Source organism: Tetrao urogallus, assembly GCF_951394365.1.
Source record: "Tetrao urogallus genome assembly, chromosome: 5".
Lineage (NCBI taxonomy): Eukaryota > Metazoa > Chordata > Aves > Galliformes > Phasianidae > Tetrao > Tetrao urogallus.
This window is the reverse complement of record NC_136818.1, coordinates 56,258,185-56,277,193: the sequence shown is the minus strand read 5'-3', so window position 1 is coordinate 56,277,193 and position 19,009 is coordinate 56,258,185. Positions and strand designations below refer to the sequence as shown.

Sequence of the window (19,009 nt, the reverse complement as noted above, 5' to 3'; positions counted from 1 at the left end):
ATAAAATGAATGCTACTATTTGTAATGTTTGACAGCTGTTTGACAACCCAACATAGAATATATTCAGTTATGTAAAGAGATTTTTTCATACTCTGATATATGCCTATGATGCAATAGGAAATTCAACAAGCGTTTAATATGTAATGATGATATAAAAATTTCCCCTTGAATTCTGATTGAGAAACTATCAGGATGAAGCACGAACCTCTTGAAGTTAGGCAGAAATAGCTACTTTTAACTGCATTGCCCATACTTCAAGTTCCACTTCATGACAGCAACAGAACTTAGCATGCAGGGAAAAAAAAATAAAATAAAAAGCCATTAGCCATACATTTGCCAAAGTAATTTTTGACATGGGACAACTAATCAGTCAACAATAAGAAGTTCACCATTTACCAGACTGCAACTTCACCATAAAGGAAAGCTATTTTTGACCATGGCAATTAGTCTCCTCATGTTTCAAACACTAAATTCTGTTTTCCCATTAATTTTTAAAACTGTGTGGCTTTAACTTAAAATAAACTGTACATCAAAAGAATGGAAAATAAACAGCCAGGAACACAATTTGACGAATTGGATTTATTTAGTTTATTTAGCTAAACAGGGTCCATTGGATCTCTTTAATAGGCTGACAGTTGCACTGGGCTGGTTAATAAAACATTCAACACAGTATCTTCAGCCAATATAGAAATGCAAATCCCACCAGAAATATTTTATTCATGAAACAGTAATTTCAGTTACTACCAAAGCAAAAAAAAAAAAAAAAAAAAAAGAAAAAAAAAAAAGAAAAAGAAAAAGAATAAAAAAAGAAAAAAAAAGAAAAAAAAGAAAAAAAAGAAAAAAAGAAAGGGGGGGTGGGGGTGAGCTGGGGGGTGTGGAATTTACTTTGCAAACAAACAGTGCCATCTAGTGTCAGTCTCAGAAGAAATAAACCAAGAAATCTGAGAAGATCTGTAATTAATCCTCCCCAGTGCCTTTTTCCTTTTTTTTTTTTTTTTTTTTTTTTTTTTTTTTTTTTTTTTTTTTGCTTTCTTGATAGAATGTCTCTTCCTATTTTGCAGTCAAACACAAATTAGCCTCCTTCTAGCTAGGGAAAAAAAAAAAAGTAAAATATGATGAGAAACTTGAGCATAGCTCTAATCTGAAAAGTAAGCAAGCGATGGATTGTTTGCTCAGCTTGTCTGATGGTCTTTCTCAAAATCTCTGTGTTTCTAATTCATGACAGAAAAGCAAATCAAAATTCTACTTACATGAGTGCAAGTGAGCCAACATGATGACAAGAGAGTGAGATATGCTCTGTTCTACTCTATTTGTCTTCACAAGAGACAACAGCATTCCAATTGCAACATCTTTACTACTGCTGCTATCAAAAGCAGGACAACAGCTTGCTTCTTTTTGCATGAAGGGTAGGGAGCATCACTTGACTAATACAAAAAATCAATGAGAAAGAATGTAATATTAGAGCCCTCCTTCTCCCCCCCTGAAAAAACAGCATTCACCTTCTGTATATGAAGAGTCTTCACTTTCCAGCTGGCTGTAATTAATTTTGAGCAGACACTGCTTCTTCCAGTACTGGCAAGGAAGACCAGTGCACAGATTTAATACTACTGCTTTGAGAAGGGGAAATTCTAACAAAAGAACAAGTTATGTGGGAAAAGAGAAAGCACAGTTCTATACCTGGTAAGGCTGATGAGAGTTGGCATTCAGACACATCTAAGGACTGCCAGGTGAGAAAGCATGCTTAGTGAAAAAGGCATGTGTTCCTACACCACAGCTGACATCAGGCTGAATTTATATCATATGATTTAAAATACATCTTACAGAAAGACTTCATCGGCTGTAGACTACTTTTTGGCTCAATTTAATAAATTAACATTTCTCTGTGAAGGGAACAAGGGAAAGAGAGCAGCATGAAGGTTTAGAGTGCATTGTGAGAGTCAACATGCCCCAGCCAAATACACCATCAGACTCACCAAACTGTTTCCTAAAAATACCTTTATTTGTAATCATTGGGCCAAGGCTCTTGCTCCACAAATTGTTTTTTCTTAAAATCATATGCATCAGGACCAACAAAAAACATGCCACAAAACTCACCAGTCTTCTCCCTCTGGACAGAGTTGTACTAAAGTTCCTAAGAGCATCAAGTAGAAGTTGGCTGAGTGAAGAATCTGAGGTTTTAAGGAATTAACTTGATAGACAAGCGAAATTTGCTGCTTGGTTATCCTTGTCCAGTAATATCATCTCTTTATAAATTATCTTATGAGATGCACCTTATGGGTCAAACATGGGAGTACTCTTTGAAAACAGCACCCAAAGGTACTGCATTAAAAACCGAGGAAGTACAGCGTGCTTCACCAATCTGGCCTCCCAGGAATCTCAGTTAAAATGATCGTAACCCCTTAGGTTAATGATAACTTAAGCATGTTAACTCCTGCCTTTCATGTTTTCCTCTAAGGAAAAGCATGTCATCACGAGTAAATTTCATGGTGAAACAAAATTCCTTCTCTCTTGGTACAACCACAAAAAACGAAACAAAAAAATCTTTACATGTAAATAAATGAGGGCAAGTTTTGTACACTAGACCTAAGCCATTGCTTAATCTTTCATTAAAAACTCAGTCAAGGCCTTGAATTTTAAAAAAATATAATAATAATTTAGAAAGTATTTTTCCTATCTGAACTTTTTCCATTTTAAAACAGCAGTCGTATAAATAAAGTAATTGCAAAATGTCAAATAATGTCTCCACCTTTTTCTACCACAAATCCGTCAAGGTGGGGACACAGAAACAAACTGAAGATAATGTGGAATTTTCTTCTTCTGAAGAAAAGAAGTTAAAGTAACCAGCAGCAGATAAGAAAGCAAAAATATCAGAAGTTATTAAAAAAAGGAAAAAGGGAAAAAAAAACACTAGTATAGAGGACTGGTTACTTATCTCAAAAGGCTATGATATATATAAACATAGTACAGCAAAGGAACATTTGTCTAAGAAATATTTTCCCAAAATTAGATTGTTAATAGATTGTCAGATATTTCATATTCTTCTGAATCTTAATGAATGTTTCATCTCATGTGCATTAAAACAAACCCTTTCCAGCCCTATTACAAAAGAAATGTACTATTTACATTCCAAAAACTAATCTGATTTTAGAAAGATCAACAAGATCAGGTTTTTGCTACAGGCATGCCTCCCCATGCAGGGTGCATGTGCATACATGACATGTATAGATAGCGAGTTCCTTGTTTTTAACATCTGGGATGCAATTACAAAGCTAAACACGTCGGTCTCTTGCACATTTTATGAAATTTTAAATATAAAGAAATGCTTTGCTCTACAGCAGTCCAATAGCCAAACTTATAATTCAGTCTGGAAAGCTGAGGAAGACTGCTATAAAGATACAGGTTTCTAACTCATCTTTTGACAAGTGTCTTTTATTATGCTTGTAACCACATGAACGTTTGACTGGGTAGATGCCAGAATTTGAAATAAGGGCAGTAGTACTGGCTAAAAGCAGCCAGATGATGGTTGGCACAATTGTAGCTGTTCCCTAAGGTCAGTTTCTGCAGTAAGCTGGTACTTCTCAGAGCCACAAAAAGAAGCTCTATCTAATGACTTCCTGCTACTTATCACCTTAAATGCTTTGAAAGCTTAACAATAGCTATCATTTTAACAATTTAAACAAAACCCGAAGTATGTATGCAACATGAATATGTATTTTCACTACTGACTGAACTAAAGACTGCAAATTTTACCTTTGGTTATCATTACTACATAATACGATCTGGAGTGGATTTTTATATTCCCTCATTTATTTGAATGCTTCAAACTGTTAGCTTTTCACTGTCCTGATATTGTTTCTGTACGATGAACCCTTGGGACGAATAACCGATAACCACACGTTTGCTATGTTTAGATAGTTACAGTTTCATACAAACTGGAGTGGATTCTGATCAAAGTGAATTGGTAAAATCCAGACAGCTTTCTACTACCATATATTCCTACTGTTTAAAGTTCCCTGGGTACTTTAGGTACCTAAAGTTTTGGGGTAATAATTGAAAAAGAAAAAAAGCCTACTTGAAAAAAAATAATAAAATCATAGAACAATAGAATTGTTAGAGTTGGAAGGGACCTAAAGTGTCATCTGGGTCATTCATTCCGATTCCCCAGCAATGAATAGGGACACCTACACGGATTGATCAGGTGCTCAGAGTCCCTTCCAGCCTGACCTCAAGTGTTTCCAGGGACAGGGCATCTACTCCCTCTCAGGACAACCTGCTTCAGTGTTCAGTGTAAAAAATGTCTTCTTTTTTTCCCCAACCTACATCTCTCCTCTTTCAGTCTGAAACCACTTCCCCTTATCCTATCACAACAGATCCTGCTAAAGAGTCTGTCCCCTTTTTTCTTATAACCCCTCCATTACAATTAAATAAAGGCATTTGTTTGCATTTATAGCTTCATGCAATTGGTCACCGTGGACGTTATACACATGGAATAATTGAGAACAAAATATTTCCCAGCTTAAACCACAAGATGATGCCTTTGTAGGTGCAGAGAAAAAGAAAAGAAAAGAAAAGAAAAGAAAAGAAAAGAAAAGAAAAGAAAAGAAAAGAAAAGAAAAGAAAAGAAAAGAAAAGAAAAGAAAAGAAAAGAAAAGAAAAGAAAAGAAAAGAAAAGAAAAGAAAAGAAAAGAAAAGAAAAGAAAAGAAAAGAAAAGAAAAGAAAAGAAAAGAAAAGAAAAGAAAAGAAAAGAAAAGAAAAAGCTGCTTGTAGGAAACTAGAATTTCAAAAACTCTTCAGTAAGTAGGTTGTCCCAAAATGAAGCCAGCAAACACACGTACATGGTATGCAACTCCACTTCAGGCCACAAGATAGAGCCATTACCGCTGCCTCTGCAGCCCAGCAAGCCTGCGCCGAGCAAAAGCCCAAGAGTCACTCAAGTCTGGGGACAACAGTTTTCAGTACCTAACAGAAATGAAACCCCACTATAAAGGTGCTGTACTGATAATACATTATTGGTTTGATTATCTTATTTTCAAAGTTAAAAGAAAAACACAGAACCTTTACCAAACAGTTTAATTTCATCATGATAGATGCTCATGGACTATAGTAAGCAACCCTGAAACTTGCCTTTTGACATGTACACAGCTTTCTTGAATAGAAATACCACTTCATTCTTGTCCTTTTCCTATGTTTCTCCCTAGGTACCTACTGCTGGAACTATGCCAGCAGCAATTGATCTAATCTGGCATGGCCATACCTGTATTTTCTTCACAAATCAGAAGAATCATTTGCTACACAACAGACCCTTCCTAAGGAAGGCTGCACAGCATGGATGTGAGTATCAGAAACCATTGTTTAGCCTCCAGCTTTGGTTGAGGTGTTATACTTTCATTTTTATTTTTCCCCTATATGTAAATCACAGTGCTATGGTATCTGAATACCTTAAATTATCAAAATGAACTATCTTTGCTTTGATTCACACTGTTACTTTGTAAAAGGTATGTAATAAGATGGAACAAGTCAGTTTTTTCCCCTCTGATATCACTCAATACAACTAGTGGGTTACAAATTACCCATATACAATACAGTGAATGGTGTAGATGTAACTCCCTCTAAACACACCTTTGGACTGCAGGTACTGCTATAAGTAACTGTGTATGAGACTCAACACAATAAGGCCTGAAAAGAATGGAAATAAATCTCTCTTTACAGCTTGTTCTCATTTGATCAAAAAATTAACAGCCATTTTTTGATCAACTTTTCAAAGTGCAGCTTGACTAAGCTCAAACCCATATTTTTTTTAGGCTATATTTTTGATATAATAATGTGCATAAAAAAAACCACACCAAACCAACAACCAATAAGTACCACAACAAACCATGATATGTTCATCAAGATTCCACAGTATATAGTGAAGTAATAAGCAAGTCACAGCCCAACATTGTCATTTTTTTTTTTTTGTATACTGCCCAAGATCAAAAAAACTCCCCCGTTAGATACTACATATCAGAAACATGGATGTTGACTATCTTCCAAGTAAGGACTGAACAGTCTACATTCCTCATATTTACTTCTAACTTTTAAATATGTTGCTGTGCTGCTGTACTTCATACCTGCTTGGGTGAGGTGAAATTTGCAAGATCAAGGCTCATATTCATTATGATGAATATAAATGAAATATACCAGTCCCAGTTCTGCATTCACTTCACATTTCAAATATAGACCTCACTTTAAAAGACTGCATACTAAGCGATATAACTTTTGCAATTCATTTCACAGACACTATTTACTTAAATGAAATATACACTTCAAGATGACGAAGAGATGTCCTCTCTTTAGCAGACATGTTGTTTCACACAGGACAGAAGGCCAAGTCAAGTACAACGGGATCCAGCTGAGATTCCAATCCATTTATAACGAACAACATGTAACTTTGCAAACTCACATCTGCATGACTTTTGGAAGACCTGAGAACTTCCAGCAGCAAACCTGCAAGCTGATCCTAACCTGAAACTGCCAGCATCATTCTGAACTAAAGATTTCCCTTCATCTGTAAAAGTGAATTCATTTTAAAATACTAAGATCTGCTTTCTCTAAAGGCCTGCTAAAGCTCTTAAAGAAACTCTACATGCTTTGCTTACAATCAAACAGGTCACAACTCATTCAAGTCAACATTCAGACAGAACACACAAAAGCACTCTCATTTCAGCAAATATTCTCAACTTCCTGCCTTCAGTGGCCCTCCAGACAGCAGTTTTAAAGAGTCAAAATAACATTTCCTTTCCTTCCTCCTCTCCTCCTTTGAACTCACAACTGAATCACTTTGTTATATAGTTTCCAATAACTTGCTATTTGTCTGGAGAATAAGTCAAAAAGATTCTCTAACACTCAGATACAAAATTAAGAAAAATGTTAGTGCCTAGGGACTGGGATAATATAGGGAATTTAGTTGAAACAACAATTTTGTTTTCTATACAAATCTTTTCCCACTCTTTTTTTTGGCTCCCTCACTCTTAGCAAATCCTTATGTTCTTCAGTCATATACATACGATTGAAGGATATACAAAACATATACATATTACAATTATGTGAACTGCTAGTGTTCTGACACACTTCTTCCACATATGCTCATTTCTCCTCTTCCATAAAGAGCATCCAGTTCTGAACTCTCCCATTCCCAAATGTCTGGAAGCATAAGCACCAATTTCCCTCTTCTGGCTGTATAGAGAAATAGGCCAGCAATAAAAATAACAAATGTTGACTGGGAATTCTCCTGCCCCTGAGGAGATAAATAACATTCACTCCTGGCCTAAAAATTGTTCTCTTTTGGAAGCCACTGTTTACCCAACAGGGCCATACACACTTCCTAGAGGGGAACAGCATGAAATCATCTAAAATTTCGATGCAAGTCTTTTTATCCTAACATTCTTCAAACTTTACAAAATTACAGCCACCTTCTTGATAATACATTTTTGTGCAACTCCTCAAAACTTGGCAGAAACACAGAGGAATGACAGTCAGCTGGATTTCCTGGCTGCAGGTACAAACATTGGCTCTTCTCCCCTGAAGGAATAAACTGCCTCCAGCATCCCGAGAAAATTCAGGTCTCTAGCAAATGGAAAAGAACGCCAACATTTCTTTCTTTCTCCCCACCCTGCAGGTACTGAGCTGCTGCCAATTAACAAAGCATTTCCCCATATTTTGCAATCCCTTTGAACCTTTTCAGGACTTCAGAGGAAACAGTTTTGTCTCTGTGTAAATCTATTCAGTGCAAATGGTACTCACACACACACACACACACACACACACACAAAAAAAAAAAAAAAAAAAAAAAAGACCACTGCAGCAAAAGCCCTTAGACAAGAGAATCTTGTTAGTTTGTATCCATTATTTGAAACATTTAGTATTTAGAATATACTTGTACAAAAGCCAAGAATAATCTAGGTGCAATGGAAAGAAGAAATCACAGTAAGACATTAAGTAGATATGAGATAAACCACATTCAAAATTTCCCTAAGTTGGTGATTATATTGGTTTTCCTGCTACTGCCACATTGCTACATACTGTTTTAAATGAATCATTATTTTCTCTGCAGAGTAAACTTACACTGTATTTTAAGTATTAATTCTCAAGATCTATAAGCCTTTCCTCAAGCTGACTATTGTTCCTACAGCATAAATACTCCCAATGTTTAACAGCATCCTAGTTAAAAAATCCACCCAGTTGCCTGAATAAGTGTATTATTACATTAAAAAAATCTCATGGATGCTATCTTTACAAGGTAGGGTAAGAACTCACGAAATCAGCTTCAAGTTTTCCCATTTCTTGTTTGTAGCTTCTCATTCGACTGCTGTACATTCCCCGACTTTGAGGTGGGATCTCTCGGACTTCAAGCTCCATCTGCTCGAGCTACCAAGTAAAAGCAGAGAGATGCAAGTTGAAGTGACAACTAAAGCAAGAAGGAGTTTGTAGCTGAAGGGGTCCCTCACCATGGCAGGAGTTGCAACTAGATGATCTTCCAACCCAAAACACTCTATCAGTCTGTTTAGCTAAATGCTCACAAACACCAAGAAACGTTCTCTGTCAAGAAAAGTGTTGTCAATCCTATTGACAGTATAGAGATATGTTAGAAAAACCTTTACACAGCATAAAGTCAACTAATTAATGACAAAACTGGCATTATTAACACTTCAAAAAAATGATTCTATTTAAACCTTTCTGGATTTCAGTTTCAAATGCAGTGAATACACTGATGAACATCATGCAGAAGACACCCAACCTCCACCTAGTTGTGTGGTTCCACAAATTGTATTTTATTTATCTTTGTATACACACACATTTTATACAGACATATAAATGTATAAAATTTTATCTACCAACCATCTCTATGTGTAATAAAATAATTATTGTACTTTTCTGCTTATTCAGCAGCATTAAGTAGCCTGAGCTTTCTGAACCGGCTGCATAAATCTACATCCCAAATCTGTACGCAGGTACATTAAACAACTGGATTTTAGAATTGTAATAAAAATATTGTTCAAGAACTGGTATACAGTTGAATGCATAAAATGTCAGACAATTTATCTTTAAAATGGTTTTGCTACTTATTTTTGACATGCAGAACTTTAACGGGCCTGAAAAGCAAGAATATGACATCAGGTTACAGAAAATCAAAAGGAGTTATAAACCAGGATTGACTCGCCTGCTCATTACCTGCCCACTGGCTTAAGGAAACACCTTTACACAGTGCTGGCTCCTCACGAATTCTGTTGTGCACAGCTAAAAAACTCCCATACCTGCTTTTAATATCTTTCCAACTTACTTTAAAAAGATAAAAGAACAGCTCTCCTTGTTTGCTGTAAATACCTGAAACAATATTTACTCACCTCCTACTGATCTCAGCTGAGCAATACACCATTGGAACAGAAATGCCTTTCAATTAAGGTCCCAAGCTTCTGGTTACAGGTCTTCACAAGGGATAGTTATAGTTTATTCCTACATAATCACTAGCTTACACTTTGAGATTTCATCCTCATAACATAAAGAAGCATCTGAATTTAATCAAGTGAATTACCAGAAACTGGAAAGTCATTCAGTCTGATCTATTCTGATTATACAAAATGGTATTTGATAATAAACTGTGGAGCTGACTTTAATTAAATAGTCAGTAATGAATTGAAACATTGAAAGCTGTTTCTATATCTACCCAGTTCTTTGGTGCAGGCTTCACTTTCCAAAGGGGTATTATAAATTAAACTGATAGCTACAGTAAATGGTTTATTTCTTATCATTTCACCCCAATAGACTTTATCTTGAACATTCCATAAGCATAGAAAATGTTTCCCTTACATCTATTTATATGTGCAAGATCAGGATATTTTAATGAAGTCTCAATGCTTTTCTATTAAATAAAAGTGAAGCCATCTCCCAAATGAATACATCTATTGCAGCCATGATCAGAGCGCAGTACACAATATCCAAAATCCTCATTCTAAACAGTGAGTATCAGAGAGCATAAAGTCTAAGAGACATCTGTGATGTTCCTGAAAATGTTATAGGCAGTGACAAAGAATCCATATTTGTCTGAGGTGGAGGTGGAGATGGGGGGGGGTAGTGAGCGGGTGTTATCATGACTTTAAACAAGTACATTCTGTGGCTGTAGTGAAAATCTCCATGCCAGTCCTTGCAGAAGACAGTGGTCCAAGCAGATGTGAATTTAAATACAACCTCATTTTACACTGAAGTTTATCTCAATGTTCATCTATCTTAAAAACCCAGTGAAAAATCTTGCAGATGCTCTGGTTTGGCCCTACCTGAAGTACTGTGCAGTTTTGGGTGCCAGAATACACAAAGGACATAAAACTATTAGAGAGCAACCAAACAAAGGCTATGAAGATAGGGAAGGATGTGGAGGGCAAGACATGTGAGGAGTGCTGAGGTCCCTGGGTTTGCTCAGCCCAGAGCAGAGGAGTTGAGGGGAGTCATCATGGCAGTCCACAGCTCCTCACAGGGAGCACAGGAGCAGCACTGAGCTCTGCTCTCTGGGGAAAGCATCAGGGCCTGAGGGAACAGCATGGAGCTGCATCTGGGGAGGGTTGGGGGTTAGGGAAAGATTCTGCACCAGAGGGAGGTGGGCATGGAAAAGGCTGCCTGAGGCAGAGGGAATGGCACTGAGCTGCTGGAGCTCAAGAAGCACTTGGACAATGCTCTTAAACATAGAGCTTGGATTTTGGATGGTCCTGTCAGGGGTCAGACTCAATCCTTCTGAGTCACTTCCAACTCAGCATATTTACAATTCTGTGACACTCTGCATAGGATACAGGAATGACAGGATTTCTCTCCAGAAACCTCTTACTCAGCAGCTATGGCTTTACAAGGCAGTCTGGGAATAACATTTTGGTGTCAGTTCTGCATACAGGTCAAATGAATTACAGCAGTGATGCCACCCAAACAAAGCAGACAGTGTTTTAAAACAATCAGTGGTTAGTCAGTGTAAATAAAATATCTCTACAATAATATTTACAAGAAAGTTGTTTCTTAACCAATTAGGAAATAAACCAAAACAAAATAAGCCAAGCTTTAATCGGACAAGAGGAAAAACAAACCCTTGTACAAAAACTATCGATGCCAAAGAATTAGGATTATTTTGGCTTTCTAGCGTAGCTTTTCATTTAAAAGAGGATCTTTTTAATCAGTTCTGTTATTATCAAGTTTGCTAAAATTGATTTTAAACCCAAGCCTTGACATTAATCACAAACATCTAAGGTAATTACTTAAAGCCAATAATTGAATTAAGCACCTGTCTAGCAGCATTAGCAACAAGATCTAAAACAAAAGTGTGAAAGAAAAGTCAGTATATGAAATCAAGATCATCATTAGGATGAAAATGCAGATATAAAGATTTAGTTTTTACTCTCATAATAAGTAAAATGTAGATGAATTTTTTCTGACATAAGAAGAAAACTAATGAATCATTAACTCAATTTCTGTTCCTTCCAATCTTCCTTTGATTAGAGAACCAAATTTTAGCGATTTTTCAACATAACACTCATGCTGCAATTTCCCTGTAGTGCTATGTCTTTTTTTGCCATGTCAAGTTGCAGTGAAAAGGAGATGAAAAGCACTTCTACTTATTTTCTTGTTCTTCTTTCTTCTTTATTCTTCTTATTTTCCTTCAGCTTTTTGAAAATGAAAGTGCCCCAAAGACCTTAATATACCCTCACAACAGCCTCGTGACATGGACAGCAGTTTTACCATATACAGTTTTACTGTATTTCTCACTGGCAATACTGAATGAGAGAGGTTAGGTCTTTTGTCATCCTCATCAGGTAAACCTGCAGTGGAGTTCCACCAAGATTCAGCTTTCCTGGGTCCTATTTCAATGCTCTGCCTACAAGACTAATTCCGCCCTTGCTCTAAAAGCACCTGGTATGTCAACACATTAAAAACCTTTTTCTTTCTATGCCACAAACTTTAGAAAGTGATTTTCAATATTACCATTTAGTTAGTAATCAAATAGTTGATTCAAGGTGCTCAACTTGAAGAACTTTCACACCAGTAGAACTAATTTCATTTCTTTATCCCAAAAATCAGATTATATCTCTGACATCAGATAGACCAAATGAGTTACATTTGCAAACAATAAACAAAAACAGCTTCAGGCAAAGAACTATTGGCATGTGGAAAAAAAAAGTCAATCAATCTTAACTGAAACCTACACCTTTAGTCTGCAAAACCTTATTTTTATACTCCACCCACTTAGAGTATAAGACAATTTGTAGTGGAAACAAAACAGAAAAAGCCACAGATGCTTAACATGTATTGTATTCTTCCACCAGTGTGGACCACTAACTAATACTCAGTTAACATTTATGCTCTTCTCAGTACCTCAAACTACCTTTATTCCTTTGACATCAAACAGCTAAATACCCTTTGTCTCATTTGCTAGAAGAGAAAACAAGACTTATTACAAGAAAATTGGACAGATCAAATCAAGCAGACATACGGGACCTAGAAGAAAAAATATATTAGGTATAAAAACATTTAATTCATTTTTTAAAGTACAAGACCTTATTCCCAACTCAAAGACTGAAGCAACTTCTAGTATCTTGCAGTAATAATACAAGCTTTAGATCACTTAATACAAGATTAACTTTTTTATACACTCCTCTTGAGTACATCATATTCTCAAATATTTCATACTCTACTACACTACTATTAAAACCTTTCAGAGAACCAGGTGAGTTGAATGTTACCACTAGTGATACCAGTTCTCCCCAGCAATTTAGAGTTAGCATACAAAAAGCCACAACATACCAGTTCCCTTGCTTCTTCAAGCTGCTTCTCAATATTTGCAACCATCTGCTTCTTTTCATCTGAAAAACAATTGTGAAGATACCAATATAATTGTGGTCTTGCCATGAAAAATATATAGTATTTCAGAATAAGCTTGCAAGTAAAAACTTACTCAAGGGATTCATTGTGTGACATAAGCACATACTACAATAGCCACATTTGCAAATTAAAAAAGAGAGAGAGAAAGAGCGAATGGAGAATGCTTGGAGTCTTCTGCCTTTTTTTCCAGTGCTTGCTACTTCTGAAAGTAGCTATCTTTGCTCCAGATATATGAGTTTTGCCTTAGCAGGTACATGCTGGGTGTGTACAAATTCATGTGAGAAAGCATATATTCGAGCCAAATGGATAAATATGGTTTAAAGACTTATCCTGTTTATTAGAAACATAGAAGTTGAAAAAAAAAACAAAAAAAAACAACCAACCAAGCAATCCAATTACAGTGAGACCAGGAACTGAAGATTAAAGAGGTCTCTATTCCTCTCCTCCTGAGGCTGAGCCTACAGCCCTGGTCCTTCTGCTTCAACAGGAAAAAAAAATGTCACAAGAATCACAAAAAAGACCACCTTACAGTAGCAGTAAAAACAAAGTTAAGTAATAAAAATTGAAAATAAAAAAAAAATACTATATTCTGTTATAAGTTGTATGTAGCAATAAGGCAGGAATCAGGGGATGCCAAGGCAGTAATCAGTAACAGAAGTCTTGACACATAAAGCAACATGTGCCCTTAAAAAAGCCTTCCTTAAAAACAACAGAACTAGTCCTGAAAGGAATGTTTTGCTGCAGGGATTTTGACAGAGCAATCTCAGTGTAAGCAAGTTGAATTTCAGCTAAGTCCTCTCATTAGTGATATAAACACCCTGCATCACATTTGCATGGGCCTATTCATCTTCATCTCCACCACAACTGGTCTCTACCATCTCTTCAAATTCTCTCATTTACCCAGTATACTCATTGAGGGTAACATCGTGGTCGATCCTTCAGTTACATACACTGGAGCACTGCCTGCAGGGAGGATCAGGTTCAGGATCACATTTCCACCTAAAACACAGCGCAGAGATCTTTGCAAATAGCAGGCATGGCACGGACTAGAAGAACTATCTTCTGAGGATTCACCATCCTGTGGGTGGCAGCTTCTCAAGAACGAAGCATATGCTCTGGGTTATCACCCAAGAAGCTGCTATGGTATTGTGGGGTACGTGGGCAACTCATTTCCAGTCCAAAATTGAGACTATTATCTGAAGTCCTTAACTAAGGGAGAATTCTTCTCAAAGAAGCCCAAATTCTCAAGAACAGCCATCTGGAATTTTAGCAAAGACTCCTGAGACAGGACTGGATAAACAAGCAGCCCAGTGACAGTGAGGTTCACCAGGAGCAAAAAGAGACTCCACTTTGACTTCATCATCATATCCTGCATGAGCAAAGCAAGGCGTGTATGTTGTAGCAGTAAGAACTAAACAGGATGTCTCAAAATATTGTCAAATGGTGATATCCTCTGAGTAATGAGAACTATACCAGCGATAGAAGTGAGAAGGAAGCACTTGAACCCTCTCAAAAATAAAATCTTAGAGCTCCCCTTTAAGTCCTTACAAACAGAGCTTCTCTCTTACCCTTGAAAGAGGCCCAGAATTTCATCAAGTTATCCCATCTACAGAACTGAAGCCATGGAAAAAGACCATCTTCCTTGGCAAACTTAAATTCACACTGCCATATCTGGCAGATGCTACCACAGCAGAAGGTGGGGGAGATGTTCATTTCTGTGCAGCACTTTGCATTCTTTGCTAGTGTCTTTCATAAATTTCCCACTAAATTCTTATGACAGCACTCAAATCAGAAAAACTAATGGCAAGACATTTATCTTCTGAACATAACGAAATCCAAAAGAGAATCTGTTTCCTTGTCCATACATTTCAAATCCCCTACTCAGCTCCCAAAATACTTGTTCCTCCATTCACCTGGAAGCAGGCAAGATGCCATTGGACCAAGGAAAAAACAACATAAGAGATAAAATGCACAATACCATTTTATTGAAGCTCAAATAAAATTACAAACACAGCAGCAGAAAATAAATGTACCATAGCAATTTCAGTACATCCCTGAGTACCACTGGATTACAATTTTCATACACATTAAATTAAACAACTTTATATTCCTAAATTTCAGGGGGGGGGGGCGGGAGGGGAAGGAAGAGTATTATTATTTTGAAGATATTTTATGCTGTTCAAATTCTGTGTGTACTTACACAAGCTACGTAGCATTTCACTGAATACTCAGTTACCCTATTGCTAAGCTCATTAAAGCCCAATACAGTCATTTACACACACCAGATGATTTACTGAACATAAAAATACAAATTCCTGTGCCAACTCAACTGCTATCAGTGCAATTTTAGCATTAAGCTTCTGATTCTCTGTGCTATTTGTTCAACGGTGATGTTTTCCTTTGCTGGTACATAAACATTTGAAGGAATCTATAACAAAATGTTCATCAGTCATTGAACTCCAGACCTATAACAACATTCAACTCTTCCTCCAAATGCACAATACAATCATCTGCATCTACTCTGTAGATATTCAATCAACTCTTCCACCTAGTACTGCCAATACATCTAGGCCTGTTGTTCATGCCAGCAAAAGAAGCATGAAATGCTACAGCTGGATTCATTCACATAGTTCCAGACTTAATGCCATGCCTATGCCTAAGAAACAACCACTGTTTTTCCACAGTCAGAATGCCCACAGAAAGGGAAGACACGACATCCACAAGAAGATGTGCTCAGAGACTGTGTGCAGATGAGCTCAGAGTAAAGGAAGCTTGCTGCAGATCTAGCAGATCAGGACAAACAAGCTGTGATCCAATTAAAGATTCTCACGTTACTGGTGCATTACCCTGCTTTGTTTTAGTAGTTTCCAACCCACTTAATTTTGTCTAGTACACTTCCATCGTATAAAATACTGAGTATTTTTTTATGTATACATAACTTTTCTCTTAATTCAGAACTGGCAATATCCTCTAGAAAAAATAAAAGGCAATTTTACACCAAAGATATCTAAACTTAGAATGTAATTTTCGTTCTTGCGCTACCAGACAGAAAGCTGTCAAGAAAATGCTGCACTTGGCTTGTATATCTTAACTGTTCACATAAGTAAAGTATAAAGAATGGAAACAAAAGTAAGGAATCTGAGTAAGGACTGCAAAGAATCCTGAATGTGTACACAAGGTTGTACCACTTAAATAAGGCCAGCTTTTATTACATTTTCCTCTGTTCTTTCAGTTTTGCCCTTGCATTAGGTACTGTGACAGAAGGGCAGATAACTTACAAGTGTAGAAAGGTAACGCATCTCTGACATGAACTAACAGTAAAGGAAATTTCATTGCTTGTGGAATTGCTTTTTTTTATTAGTACACGCTGAGGAAAAGTCTAAGTGACACAGAACTTCAGTTTACAGAAGTTTTATCATTTAATTTCACTACACAGATTTCACAGATTTCACTACACTGGCTGAGGTGCTTTACTCTAATACCACTTTGCCAGAGTTTACTGTCCAACAGTAAAGACAAAAAAATCCACGTACTGCTCCATTTCTCTTTGGGCCGTAAGACTGGGTTCCAGAGGCACAGCCATAAAATGCAAATGGCAAACTACATTACAGGGATATAACAGAAAATTAATGGTAGAACTTTCTCCAGTTAAACCTGATGCACAGTGCTTTGACTGCCCAGTAGAAGATGCAGATGTCACGCATCAGCCCTCCAGTCAAAACCATCAACTCACAGAGGCTACTATGCTAGAAAAAGGCTAAATATCCCAATTTGTACTGAGAACATTTTCTTTCAGATCAAGCAATTAAAATAGATATAAATGTTTGGTTAAACCACAAGACAGATGTTTCTTGACAACACTGAGGAACATTAATAAAGCACATCAGTCAAGATCTTCATTCTCCAAAGACCTGCAGCAGCATCACAGAAAATCTATTCAAAAGCCATTTCTTAATTTAAAACATTTTCTTTAATTCTCCAGGTGGTGCTTGGCTCAACAGAAGATATTTCTTCCTCAGACGTTCTACTGTCCCTGCCGCTTATTGTTTCTGCAGTATCAGAGTGTCTGTTTCATTTCTTGCTGAACTATTTATGCCTCTGTGACAACAGGATTGTTTGTTGAGCCATCATCCTTCTAGAATGTAAGACAGCATCAAGTCCTGTCAACACTGCATGCAGGAATAATAGCAAAACAATTAACCAGTATTTCTCCAACTGCACATGAAGCTTACAGCAGGTCCATCTCGGGAAGGAGGAGGAAATAAATCTGTCTCTAGACTTTGGGAGATCTCTCTGTATTATTCAGGAGTAGCACAAGTCCTTACACTTCTCATCCTGCTTCTTCCAGCGTGGAGGAAGAAGGCCATCAGCAATCTCAAATCACTGCTGCTGAAAAATGCCACCTCCCGTGCATCTCTCCTCATGTCCCCCTCCCACCTTGAATCACATTCCTCTTTCTGAGGCTCTCCAAGCCATCTCCACAAGAACTAACTGGGGCTTCTGGTGATGAAGAAGTTTTGATCTTGCAAATATTCCTAGTAAGAAACAAGGGAAAAATGTGCATTTAAAATATTTCTACTTAAAGTGTTCAGCATAGTCAGAGTTGTGTTTTGCGTACCCAGGTGGTAAAATGCCTCTACTAGCTAAGACTGCAGTTTGGTTTAAAATCATAACTGAACATTTTGCTGCAGAAAGACAGAACAGTTCTGAAAACTAAAGCATTTTATCCCCAAAAGTACAATGCAAGAAGGAGCTATAAAGCAAGCCAGCCCAAGATATATAAGACTAGCCTCAAATGCTAACATGGAGAAACCAGCTCTTAAAATAATAAACTAGCTGTTGTATTATTTTGAGGCCATTCAGCTCTGTACCAAACTATTGATCCCACAGGGAACACGCGTTCCTTCTCCTCTGATAGGACAGTAAATTCTAAAAAAAAAAACAAATAAATCAACAACAACAAAAAACACATTTCTAATGGCCACTCAAAGAATTATGAATTCAAAGCCTGTTGCTTCCAAGCTATGTCACCAGTGAAGACAATGCTCCTTATTAATTTCATATTTAAGCTCTAAAGCCTCTCTAGAGTTATAAGGTGGCTGTCTTAGAAGAGAGAATTGTGGAAAACCCACTACTACAAAGAAAAATATTCTTCCAACTAAGAAAATGATACTGATGACCTCTATAATCTATACATTTAGGAAATCAAATCTCTATTCCTCTTCAATAAGCTGTCCTTGAAGCACTGCCAATTTTCAAAACAGAAGGCACTGTCATATTTATGATGTCTTCCAGTACTCACAGGAGCTCCTTATACTTACTCTGCTTAAACATGAACAGCTCTTTTTGAGGCAGGGGAAAAAGAAATGCTGCCTAGATTAGGCACACCACAATAGTGAACAATTAACTGTGCCTCTTCAGTAGATATTTGTAGAGGCTATTTGCACGTTAAACATTGTTTCAGGTAACATCAATTACACTCATTCTAAATCTAAATCACAGGAATGCAATCTCATAAGTACCTTCAGATTGTGACAGAATTATGCCGTCTTTTTTTGCTTTGCTAAGTCAATGAGGCGGCAAAGTTTCCCATCCTTTAGCTGTGCCTATGATTGGTCACTGAACTCCAATTTATCAAAACTTCAATTTATCAGAAGACCTTCCAATTCCTTGTCATAGAATTAGATATAACCCCCCAGGACCAAGCTTGCCAAAGTTCAAGAAGTATCTGGATAATGCTGTCAGACATATGGACTGATTTTTGCATGGCACTGTGTGGAGCCAGGAGTTGATGATCTTTGTGCGTCCCTTCCAACTTGAGACATTCTGTGACTCTACAATTCAAGACCAGAGTTTACTGAACATGAACATGGCTTAGTAAGAACTGCTGGTGATAGGTGGACGGCTGTACTGGATGATGGTGTAGGTCTTTTCCAACCTTGGTGACTCCATGATTCTATGAAAATCCCTGTTCACTCGTTTTAAATGCATTTTGGACCTTTGGCTCAGCAGCGCACTGAGATTACATGTTTTAATTAACCACCTGTCTCAAATTCTCTTTAAAGAATTTACTTCATCACCACCCTAAAAACAGGACATTACACTTTGGTCCTTTAG

The 19,009-nt window shown here is 37.0% G+C and overlaps 1 protein-coding gene across 2 annotated transcripts in view; it reads right to left on the bottom strand.

Annotated features, from left to right (window-relative positions):
- The window catches only part of VTI1A (vesicle transport through interaction with t-SNAREs 1A), a gene marked incomplete at both ends in the record, with an annotated part of 250,042 nt that overhangs the window by 230,363 nt on the left and 670 nt on the right, over positions 1 to 19,009 (bottom strand). For both annotated transcript variants that reach the window (XM_079535433.1, XM_079535434.1), the window contains 2 exons: positions 8,297 to 8,407; positions 12,815 to 12,873. In XM_079535433.1, coding sequence (XP_079391559.1) covers positions 8,297 to 8,407; positions 12,815 to 12,873 — 170 coding nt within the window. The remainder of the gene's footprint in view (positions 1 to 8,296; positions 8,408 to 12,814; positions 12,874 to 19,009) is intronic.